This window comes from Hypanus sabinus, chromosome 8 (assembly GCF_030144855.1).
Source record: "Hypanus sabinus isolate sHypSab1 chromosome 8, sHypSab1.hap1, whole genome shotgun sequence".
NCBI lineage: Eukaryota > Metazoa > Chordata > Chondrichthyes > Myliobatiformes > Dasyatidae > Hypanus > Hypanus sabinus.
The window spans coordinates 171,442,701-171,455,458 of NC_082713.1; the positions used below are offsets into that span (position 1 = coordinate 171,442,701).

At 45.3% G+C, this 12,758-nt stretch overlaps 1 protein-coding gene across 3 annotated transcripts in view; it reads right to left on the minus strand.

Moving 5' to 3' along the window:
* The window catches only part of LOC132398728 (plakophilin-2-like), a 60,847-nt gene that overhangs the window by 11,852 nt on the left and 36,237 nt on the right, over window positions 1-12,758 (minus strand). For all 3 annotated transcript variants that reach the window (XM_059978570.1, XM_059978568.1, XM_059978569.1), the window contains 3 exons: window positions 6,628-6,745; window positions 5,408-5,566; window positions 1,537-1,713 (listed from right to left, as the gene is read on the minus strand). In XM_059978570.1, the coding sequence (XP_059834553.1) occupies window positions 1,537-1,713; window positions 5,408-5,566; window positions 6,628-6,745 (454 nt within the window). The remainder of the gene's footprint in view (window positions 1-1,536; window positions 1,714-5,407; window positions 5,567-6,627; window positions 6,746-12,758) is intronic.

A 12,758-nucleotide genomic window follows, 5' to 3' on the forward strand; every position in this document is an offset into this window, starting at 1 on the left:
ACCATGCGGTCCTAGCTTGTTCAGCAGCCTCATGAGTGGCACCTTGTCAAAGGCCTTCTGAAAATCCAAGTACACAACAACCATCAATTCTCCTTTGTCCATCCTGCTTCTTATTTCTTCAAAGAATTCCAACAGATTTGTCAGGCAAGATTTTCCCTTGAGGAAACCATGCTGACTACAGCCTAATTTATCATTTGCCTCCAAGTACCTCGAAACCAATCCTTAATAATCAACTCCAACGTAATTTCCTTACCTCTGTACTTGCTTGAAAAGTGGAGTGACATTTGCAGTTTTCCAGTCTTCCAGAACCATTCCAGAATCTACTGATCCTTGAAAGACCATTATTGATGTTTCCACAATCTCTTCAGCAACCCTTTTCAGAAACCTAAGGTGTACGCGATCTGGTCCAGGTGATTTATCTACCTTCAGATCTTTCAGTTTCCCAAGAACCTTTTCCCTAGTAATGGCGACTTCACACACTTCTGACTCCCAACACTCTCGAACCTCCAGCACACTGCTAGGGTCTTCCACAGTCAAGACTGATGCAAAATATTTATTCAATTTGTATGTCATTTCCTTGTCCCCCATTACTGCCTCTCCAGCATCGTTTTCCAGTGGCTAATATCTACTTTCGCCTCTTTTATGTATCTGAGGAAACTTCTGATATCTTCTTTAATATTATTGGCTAGCATATTTTCAGATTCATTCTTTTCCTTCTTAATGATTTTTTTTTAGTTGCATTCTGTTATTTTTAAAAGCTTCCCAATCCTCTCACTTCCCACTAATTTTTGATCTCCTATATGCTCTCGTTTTGGTTTTTATGTTGCCTTTGACTTATCTTGTTTGCCATTAAAATACTTTGTCCTCTTAGAGATGTATATATCCTGTGCCTTCCAAATTGGTTCCAGAAATTCCAGCCGTTGCTGTCATCCCTGAAAGTGTTCCTTTCTAAACCAATTCTGGCCAGCTGCTCTCACACGCCTCAGTAATTCCCTTTACCCCACTGTAGTATTGAGACATCCGACTGCAGCTTCTCCCTCTCAAATTTCAGAATGAATTTGATCATATTATGATCACTTTCCCCTAAGGGTTCTGTTACCTGGTTCATTTGTAATTTTCCAGAACCATTGCAGTATGGAGCGAGCTGCCAGCAGAAATGGTGGATATGAATTCGATCTCGGCATTTAAGGGAAATTTGGATAGGTACATTGGGGGGGGGGGGGGGTATGGAGGGCGTAGGTCAATGGGATTCGGCAAAATAATAGTTTACCATGGATTAGATGGGCTAATGGCCCTGTTTCTGTGCTGTAGAGAAAAAAAAACTATTTCTGCCAGTACAAATCCATAGTTTGAGAGCTGGGGGGTTGCGACACTGTAAACCCTGTAAACAGGATCTGCGACACGAACTGTGCAGTGAGTGCAGCCGGGTCCGCGCGCCGGGGCTCGGGCAGTTGGGAACAATAGGCTTGCTGTGCTCTATGCCACCATCTCTAACCCTCCCGGTGCAGGCAATAGGATGCCAGGTTTTCATCTTACCACACCGCTGTTGGCCGTCAGGTTCTGCAGGGCTCCCAGAGACGCCTCCTGCGTACACGTGTGAGAGCTCCTTGCGATGAGGGAGAGGTACATCCTCACAACCAGGCTGTGCCAAAGCCACTCCACGCCCTGTGGATTCCTCTTCTCCTCAATACACGCACTGCTCACCATTCGCTCCTGTCGGAACAGACCCAGAGATTGAGTTTAGCTCGAGAAAAACTCCCTCGTTTCTCAGCCAGTGATTGATGTATGGAGGGCCCCAACATTCCAATCGCAGTCAGGGATGTATTCCCCACCATCTTCACCAGGAAGGACATCTTCAAAAGGCGATGCCCCAAGTAGGCGGCATCCATCACTAAGGGCCCTCACCTTCTGGGACGTGTCTGCTTCTCATTGCTACCATTGGGGAGAAGGTGTGGAGCCTGAAGACCCACACTCAATGACTTAGAAACAACTTCCTCCCCTCCAACAAGTTTCTGGAACCCATGATCACTACCTCATTATTCCTCATTTTTCCACTATCAATTTATTTTATAATGTTTAATAATTTATGTTTTTGTACAGTACTGCTACAGCAAAACAGTTTCATATTGGAAGTCAATGATAATAAACCTGATTCTGAATGCCAGTTGATGTTGGGTTAGAGGGCAGGTAATCAAAAGTTTGATCAGAGAGAATACTATAAGCTGGAACCACACTGCTGGGCATACCCTGGGTACCAGCCTGTATCTATATCTCTCACAACTTTATAAACTTCTATCAGACTTCCCCTCAAACAAAACAGCCCAAGTTTTTCCTTCCTCTCCTTTCTCATCCAACATTGTCCTATATTTAAAATGGAGGTTGATAGGTTCTATATTAGTAGGCATCAAAGATTACAGAGAGAAGACAGGGAAATGAGGTTGAGAGAGGTAATAAATCAGCCATGATGGAATGGAAGAGCAGACAAGATGGGCCAAATGGTCTAATTCTGCTTTTATGTCTGATAATCTGTTAAACTTCTTCTGCACCCTGTCCAAAAGCCTCAACATGGTGACCAGAACAGCATACAGAGCTTTTAACGTGCCATTAACAGAAGTTTTGAACAATTGCAATATGACTTGCCAACTTTTACAATGCCCTAACCAATTAAGGTAAGTATGCCATACACTCACTTTGACACCATATCTACATGTGTTGTCACTTTCAGGGAACTATGGACTTGCACACCAAGATCCCTCTGTACATCAATGTTTCTAAAGGTCCTGCAATTATCTCTTACATTTGATCTCCCAAAGTGCAACACCTCACACTTGCCTGGAATAAACTCCATTTTCCACTCCCCTATCCACATTTCCAACAGGTCTGCATCCTGTTGAATCATTTGGTGACCTTTCTCACTAGCCACAACTCCATGAAAATGCTGGTCATTCATATCACAAATGGAGACCCCATCGCTGATCTCTGCAGAACACCACTGGTGACAGACCTCCAGTCAGAGAGAAAAACCTCTCTACCGCTATCCTCCATCCTCTCCGACCAAGGCAATTTTAGATCCAATTTACCAAGTCGCAGTGGATTCCATTTGCCTTATTCTTCCAGATCAGCTGCTGTAGGGACCTTGTCAAATATTTTCTTGTCCATGGGTGGTGGCAGAGGCAGATACATTAGGGGCATTTCAGAAACTCCTAGATGGGCACATGAATGAAAGAAACAGAATGAAATGACAGAGAGCAATAAGCTGCCAGAGGAAGTGGTCAAGGTGGCTGCAATCCAAGAGGCATTTGGATAGGTATTTGGTGGGGCAGCACAGGAGGATCATGGGCAACTGGGACAAGTAAGAAGGATGCTGTGGTCAGCATGGAGCCATTAGGTCGACGTGAGACAGAGAAGATGTGTATGTGAGAGAGACAGAGAAAATGTCAATATGTGTGTCAGCACATTTTTACTGGGATGCGGAGCAAGGTGATAGAAAAATGGGAGGGAAAAGTTTGACTGATCTTAGAGTAGGTTAATACTGTGGGCCAGAGAGCCGGCACTGTGCTGTAATGTCGCATGTTCTCCCATGATACTCGGTAGTGTAGCAGTTCGTGCAGCGCTTCACAGTACTGGCTGTAGGATTGGGATTGGGATTCAATTCCCGATGCTGTCTGTAAGGAGTTTGTACGTTCGCTCTGCTCCCATGCTCCAGATACACATGGTTTAGGGTTAGTGAGTTGTGGGGCTGCTATGCCAACACCGGAAGCATGGCGACCCTAGCAGTCTACCAGGCACAACCCTTGCTGATTCGATCTGATGCAAGCCAATGCATCTCACTGTGTGTTTCAATGTACTGGTAACAAATAAAGCTAATCTTTCTTTTAACATCCACTGCTCCATCCTCATCAATTAGCTTTGTCATTTCCTCAAAAGACATCATCAAATTTGTTAGGCTCACCTGCCCTCCACAAGTGGCCATCCCAAATAAGTCCACGCTTTTCCAAATGCAAAAAAATCCTGTTCCTAAGAATCTTCCGTACCACAGATAATAGGGTCAGTGGGTATATTTAAGGCAAAGATTGATAGGTTCTTGATTAGTCAGGGCATCAAGGTTACGGAGAGAAGGCAGAAGAATGGGGTTGAGAGGGATAATAAATCAGCCATGATGGAATGGTGAAGCAGACTCGAAGGGTCAAACAGCCTAATTCTATTCCTATGTCTTTTGATTTTTCCCCGTTACCCTTCTTGAACAAAGGAACAACATTGGTATCCTCCAGTCTTCTGGGACCTCTTCCATGGCTAAACAGGATACAAAGATCTCTGTCAAGGGCCCAGCAATCTCCTCCCTTGTTTCCCCCAGTATCTTGGAATAGATACCTACATGGTCCTGCGACTTGACCACCTTTATCTTTTTGAAGACCGCCAATGCCCCAACTTCTTAGTATCAATGTGTCCTAGAATATAATTCTCCTTGGTGAATATCAATGCAACATATTCATTCAGGACCTCACCCCTGTCCTCCAGCTACTTACGAAAATCCCTTTATTTGGTGACCACTGTGAGTCTTGCTCGGAGCCACATACATGTCAAATGGAAAGTTGGGTAGAAGACTGACAGATAGAATTAAATCCTCGTGTGGGAAATGCCGGACTTTGGGAAGACCTACAGAAAATGGTACGGCACTAAGGAATGTTGATGAACAGACAGAACTGGAGATCAAAGTCCGTATTCCCTAAAGGAGGAAGCACAGGTCAATGGACCACACACAGAATGGTACAGCACGGCAGATGCCCTTCAGCCAATAATGTTGTGCCAACCTGTAGAAACCTACTCCACCGTCAATTTAACCCTTCCCACCTACATAACCTATAACCCTCCATTTTTCCTTACATCCACGTGCCAATCTAAGAGTTTCTCAAATGCCACTACTGTATTTGCCTATTCCATTACCCCCAGCAGTGTGTTTCATGCACTCATCACTCGCTGTAAAAAACCTATTTCTGACATCTCTCCTAAAATATCTTCTATTTACTTTAAATGGATGTCTTCTAGAATTGGCCATTTCTGCCCTGGGAAAAAGCTGTCCAGTCGATTCATGCCTCTTATCATCTTGAACATCTCTATCGTAAAGCTTCCACATCCTTCCTATATCGAGCTGACCAGAACCAAACAATATTCCACGTGTGGTCTAAACAGGCTTTTACAGAGCTGCAACTTTGCCCTGCATCTCAATTCCAAGACTAATGAAAGGCATACCTGTTCACCTTCTTAGCAACCCTTTCAAACTTGTGTGGGATCAATGCACATGGACCTCGACATTTAGAGTGGATGGGAAGGAACAAGGAATGCCTGTGAGTGAGGCCAGGGTGTAAAGCTATCTCTCAGACCCAGGTGAAGGAGAAGGGTGGGGTACCTCTTTCAGCTTGTTGCTCCGAGCTCCAAAGCATCCTGCTGACTTCTGCTGGGCCGAAGAGTCATTCCTCCAGCCCAGGCTCTCCACGTAGGCACTGGGCAGCTCGTGCTCCAGCTGGAAGGCAAGGTTATGCAGCACGCATGTGGAGTTCTCTGTGGACTGAGAGGAAAGCTAATCAGTTGAAGTCGTGCCAGTAAGCTGCCCCATCTTGGCCAGGGAAATGCCCACCTTACCCCCTCAGCCCCACTGGTTTAATGCCACACTCCAAAAACTAGTGGCACTGGTTCTTCCCACCTGTGAAAACCTCAACATGCACCCATAGGTGGCAAATCTGCCCTGCTTGTTGGGCAGATGGGAGACAGCTCAACCCCCCAACCTCTAGTTACAAGACATAGGAGCATAATAAGGCCATTTGGTCCATTGAGTCTCCTCGCTGGTTCCATCACGGCTGATTTATTATCCCTCTCAACCTCATTCTCCTGTCTTCTCCCCGTAACCTTTGACTCCCCAACTAATCAAGAATTTATCAACCTCTGCTGTAAATATACTCAATGGGTTGGTGTCCACAGCCATCTATGGCAGTGAATTCCACAGATTCACCACCCTCCGACTAAAGAAATTCCTCCTCATCATTGTTCCGAAGGGATATCTGGCTGTTCTAAGGCTAGTCCTAGGCACCTCCATTGTTGAAAACCTCCTGTACATATCCACTCTATCTGGACTTGCAACGTTCAATATGTTTTCATGTGATCATATCCCTGATTTGTGCCCACAGGGAGGGTAAGAAATGGTATGACCCCTCTGGAAGGGGTGGACATAGGTAGAAACCAGCAAAGCCCCAGGCAGTGTTTCTGTTGGTCTCAGCTGTCGTGAAGACCAACAGTATCTCACAGCCTCACTATAAGGTGTGTATCTCAGCTGTCATTGGGTTTATTTCAAGCAGAGGTTTTGTAGGTTCTTGATTAGAAAGGGCAGCAAAGATTGCAGGGAACGGGTGGGTTTGAGGGAAAATAAACCAGCCATGATGGAATGATGGAGCAGACTCGATGGGCTGAATGGCCTGATTCTGTTTCTCTGTCTTAAGGTTTTGTTCTATGACTCTTACAAACGGCAACATTCTGCAGTAAAAGTCCCTGTCTGAAAGCTTGGGATCCACATCTCGCAACAAAAAACCAGCCTCCTGGTACCCACACTTCCATCCCTGCAGCCCTGCCACAAACCTTGTCATCCTCCTGGTTATTGGCGATGGTGGACTGGATATAGAGGACAAGGGAGTCAATTAATCCCTCACATTCCCGCATTTGCTTCCTGCCTTCGGGACTTGATGAACTCAGGTTCCTGGGGAGAGGCAGACAGGGAAGGAGGGAGAGTCAGCTTCATCACAATGTGCACCTACCAAAATTAACCAAAGTCTATCCGAGGCTGCCTCAGCGCTCTGCGTTATACTGCAAAGAACAGGTCCTTCAGTCCGACTGACCAAGATTTCCACAGTGGGTATTCAGATCTACCCAGCACAACACTGGCACCAATCTACCTGCCATCAGGGACGTATATACTGCAAAATGCCAGAAAGGGCCAGTAACATGATGAAGGATCCCACCCACCTGCTGATGGACTGTTCGTCCCACTCCCATCAGGGAGGAGGCTTCATAGCATCCACACCAGGACCACCAGACTTTAAAATGGTTACTTTCCCCAAGCAGGAAGACTGTCAACACCTCCACTCACTATCGCCACCACTACTTTATTATTTCCCATCAGTCACCTTATGTACAGCTTAGTGTCACCTTATGGACATACAGTCAATGTATACAAGTTATTTTATGTATTTATGTATACAAGTTATTTTATGTATTTATATTTACTGTTTTAAAAATTATTATTACTTTAATGTTATGACATAATATATTTAATTGTTTTTGGGTTGCATCAGACCCAGAGTAACGATCTTGATCTTGCCTGTGTTTTGCCCATAACCTTCCAAACCTTTCCAATGCATTTACCTGTCTAACTGTCTTTTAAAAATTGTTAATGTCTTGTCCACAACCATTTCCTATTAGGGAGGGTCTAGAAAAGATTCATGAGTTTGTTCTATATACTGACCACCCTGCGCATGAAAACGTTGCTCCTCAAATTTGTATAAAATCTTTCCCCTCTCACCCTTAACCTGGTCACCTCTAGTTTTTCCTTCCCCAACCTTGGGAAAAGACTGAGTGGATTTACCATATCTGTACCCCACATGATTTTACAGTTCAAAGTAAATTTGTTATTAAAGTACAAGCTGTCTGCTGCCATATTTGACCCTGAGATTCATTTTCTTGCAGGCTTTCACAGAACAAAGAAGTGCAAAGGGTTAATGAAAAACTTACACATAAAGATGGACAAACAACCAACGTGCAAAAGAAAACAAACCACAAATACAGAAAAAGATTAATAAATAAATAAGTGAATAAATATCAAGAACATGAACCGTAGAGCCTTTCAACGCAAGTCTGTAGGTTGTGGGAACAGTTCAATGAGGGAGTGAGTGAAGGTTTCCTTTTTCGTTCAAGGACCTGATCAATGAGGGGTGATAACTTCCTGAACCTGGTGATGTTTCAATAGGTGCATTTAATGTCAGGGAAATGTATACAATATACATCCTGAAACTCTCTTTCTTCACAGTGTGGGTCCTGAAGCTCCTGTACCTCCTTCCCGATGGTGGCAGCGAGGAGAGGCATGGTCTGAATGGAGGGAATTCTTGATGATACATGCTGCTAGTCTTGCAGCAGCGTCCTTTGTGGACGTGATCAGTGGTAGGGACGGCTTTCGTTGTTCATCGATGTTAATGCTATCAGTCTGGAGGCTACCCAGATGGAATATGAATGAGGTGTTGCTCCCCCACCCCGAGTGTGGCCTCACCATATCAGAGAGATACCGACTCGTGGGAATGAGGATGGGGATAGGAATTTAAATGGTAAGACACTGGGAAAACCCGCTTTTTCTGGATGGAGTGGAGGTGCTCGACAAATCTTTGTAAATCCCCTCGGCACACTTTCCAGGCAAGGGAAGAATATCCCATCACAATCCTGACTCGAGCCTTATGGGACAGTGTTTGCAGATAGCCAGCCTGTGAACCACCTTTGTAGTCATCCTGTGTGCGTTGCTACTCTGGCTCAATAGTCAGCGGTCACTGAGATACTGATAGTGGGGATGTGGTGCTGGAGATGTCACTGAATGTCAGGGCACGATGGCTGCGTTTTCTCCTGGTCATTGCTCAGCAACCTGAGAGTGGCCTTACCATGGCAAAAGTGGAGATTGTGAACAGACTTGTTGGAACAGAAATAGGGACTGAAATGAAAATGGTTGCCCAACAGGAAATCACAGGTTTTGCGGACAGAGCGGAGGCCACCAGTCTACTTCGGGTCTCACTGATATAGAGGAGGCTGCACTGGGAGCACCGGATACAACATATCACCTCAACAAACTTGCAGGTGAAATGTTGCCTCACTTGGAAGGACTGTTTGCGGCCCTGAATGGAGGTAAGGGAGGAGGTGTAGCACTTTAGTATTTGCAGGGATAAGAGTCGGGAGGGAGATTAATCGGGAAGGATGAGAGATATTGTCTAGATGTTGCTGTATCTGATTGAGGGCTGGATTAGTGAGGAGGGTTGAAGGATAATATCCGGACATTGCTGTATCTGATTGAGGGCTGGATTAGTGACGAGGGATGAGGGATAATATCCGGACATTGCTGTATCTGATTGAGGGCTGGATTAGTGACGAGGGTTGAAGGATATTGTCTGGAAGTTGCTGTATCTGATTGAGGGCTGGATTAGTGACGAGGGATGAGGGATATTGTCTGGAAGTTGCTGTATCTGAATGAGGGCTGGATCATTATCCGAAGAGTTGGGAACATTGTGGAAAATTGACCAGTCTTAGCAAACATCTCCTTGTCTGACCGTACACCTGAAGGAAGGTCACTGATGAAGCAGCTGACAATGGTGGGCTCTGGGCACTACCCTGAAGAACCTCTGCAGAGATGTCCAGTGGCCTCCAAACTCAAGCATCTCCCTTTATGATTCCAACCAGACAAGTGTTCCCCGCTCTCTCCAATTTAGCCAGGGCTCCTTTAGTTTTTACAAAGATTAGCTTTATATGTCACATGTACTTTAAAACATACCGTGTAACACACAAAATGCTGGAGGAACTCAGCAAGCCAGGCAACATCTGTAGAAAAGAGTACAGTTGATGATTCAGGCCAAGACCCTTCATCAGGACTCACAGTAAAATATATCATTTGTGTCAGTGACCAACACAGTCCGAGGACCCGCTGGCAGCAGCCCAAGTGTTGCCATGCCTCTGGCACCAACATCGCACTTTGCATGCCCATAACTCACTAAGCCTAACCTGGACGTCTTTGGACTGTGGGAGGAATCTGGAGCATCTGGCGGAAACTCATGGAGTCATAAGGAGAACGCATAAACTCCTTATGGGAAATGAAAACCAATCGCTAGCGCTGTAAAGCATTACACCAGCTGCTACACTACGCTGGCCACAAGTCTTGATGCTGCAGCCAATCAGATGCTGCCTTGATGTTACGGGCAGCAAGTCTTACTTTACCCATGGAGTTCAGCTCCTTTGTCCAGGCCGTAGTGTGGGCGGGAGCTGAGGGACTTTGGCCAGACCCAAACTGAGCTTCTGTGAGCAGCCTGTTGCTGGTCAGAGGATGATCCCCCCCCCCCTACCACTTCCCTGAAGGTCGGGAGTGGACACATGGGGTGGTAATTGGTCAGGTTCGACTTGAGCCAACACACCCAAAATGCTGGAGGAACTCAGCAGGTCAGGCGGCATCTATGGAGAGGAACAGACAGTCAACATTTTACACACTCGGGCACACGCACGAATACCACTCAGGCACACACACGCACACCACCTACACACTCAGGCACACACACGCACGCATACCACTCTGAGATCTCCCCTCAATCTTATACATTTCAAAGAATAAAGTCCTAACCTATTCAATCTTTCCATGTAACTCACGTCCTTCTGTCCCGGTAACATCCTTGAAATCTCCCAGGGAGGTTTTCCTCAGACTGGTTTCCAGTCTTTAGGGCTGAAAAGAAAGGAGGAAGAAGCCAGGATAAGGTGGGGAGAGTGGAAGTAGTACAAGCTGGCAGGTGTTAGGTGAGAGCAGATGAGGGGAAAGGTGGTTGAGTTGGGGTGGAAAGGGGGATGAAATAAGCTGGGAAGCGATAGGTGGAAGGGCTGAAGGAGGAATCTGATAGGAGAGGAGAGTGGACCATGGAAGAAAGGCAAAGAGGAGGGGAATCAGAGGTAAGTGAAGGGCAGTTGAGGAGAAGAGTGAAGAGCAGAACCAGAATGGGGAATTGAAAAAGAGGGGGGGGGGGGGAGGAGGAGAAATTACTGAAAATCAATGTTCATCCTGTCAAGCTGGAGGCTACCCAGAAGGAATATGAGTAGTTTCTCCTCCAATCTGAGAGTGGTCTCATCGTAGCTTTAGAGCAGGCCATGGACTGACATGTTGGAATGAGAATGGGATTGGGTGGCCCCACCTTGCTTCTTGTGGACTATACACACCTGGGCAATGTTTCACACTGTCAGGTAGATGTTAGTAGATCTACTCAAATAGCTTGGCCAAATACTTCAGGGAATCTCTATAAACAGGGACCTGACCAGCATGAATGGAGAGCATGTTCTGCCAGGCTTGGGAACTGTGGTGGAGGGTGAGGGCAGAGTGATGGCACACTTTACCTCACCTCACTCAGGGAATCTTCAATAGAGCTGGCTGGAATCCAGCTCTAACAATTGGAATGAGGAAACCTATGTCACTAATTAATTATTAAACTAGTAAAGATCACCGTGGGAGTGAGTGTGTCATGTCTATGAGATATTTACTTTGCTGACTAAGTTTATAAATGGGAAGATTTAGTAAACTCTCCTCATAGAGTAATAAAAAAGTACAGCACAGAAACAGCCCCATCGGCCCATCTACTCCATGCTGAACCATTTGAACTGCCTACTCCCAGTGACCTGCACTACAGCCCTCCATACCCCTACCATCCATGTACCCATCCAAACTTCTCTTAAATGATGAAATCAAGCTCGCATATACAACTTGTGCTGGCAGCTCATTCTGCACTCTCACAACCCTTTGAGTGAAGAAGTTTCCCCTCGTGTTTCCCTTAAACTTTTCACCTTTCACCCTTAACCCATAACCTCTAGTTATAGTCCCACCCAACCTCAGTGGAGAAAGCCTGCTTGGAATTATCTATCTATACTGCTCATAATTTTGTTTACCTTTATCAAGTCTCCCCTCAATCTTATACATTTCAAGGAATAAAATCCGAACCTATTCAATCTTTCCATATAACTCAGGTCCTCCAGTCCAGCAACATCCTTGAAATCTCCCAGGGAGATTTTCCTCAGATTTGTTTAACAGACATGATCATCATAACAAGAGCATTCAGAGAGGGAAAAGAGGCCAACATTTGGCCCATTGAAACTATTCTATCTCTTATCTCCCACTAATATCCCCTAGAGCCTATTTCCCCCCCACCCGTCAACACAATCATAAAACACAGAACAGTACAGCACAGGAACAGGGTTTCGGCCCAGAATTTTGTGCCAAACCAATTAAATTAGTGATCAAAAGCTCAACTAAATTAATCCCTTCTCCCTATGCAACGTCCATATCCGTCCATTTTTCTCTCACTCATGTGCCTAAGAAACTCTTGAATGCCCCTATCATATCTGCCTCCACCACCACCTGGATGCACAACCCAGCACTCTTGTGTAAAACAGCTGCTCCACACAACTCCTCTGAACTTGAACTTGTCTCACAATCTCTGATCTCCTACTGTCAGGCAGAACAAAGACCATTAGAGTGGGTGACAGCTTCTTCCCCCAGGCTGTGAGACTTCTGAACACCATCCAATCCACATTATTGATAACAGTGCCAGTAGCATTATACTGTTGTATTGAACAAGTCAACTTTTATCATCATTTCGACCATAACTGCTGGTACAGTACATAGTAAAAATGAGACAACGTTTTTCAGGACCATGGTGTTACATGACACAGCACAAAAACTAGACTGAACTACGTAATGAAAAAACAACACAGAAAGCTACGCTAGACTACAGACCTACACTGGACTGCGTAAAGTGCACAAAAACAGTGCAGGCATTACAATAAATAATAAACAGGACAGTAGGGCAAGGTGTCAGTCCAGGCTTCGGGTATTGAGGAGTCTGATAGCTTGGGGGAAGAAACTGTTACATAGTCTAGTCATAGTCATAATATACAATGTTGTATATGCACTTTGTCAACTTGTACACCTACAGAAT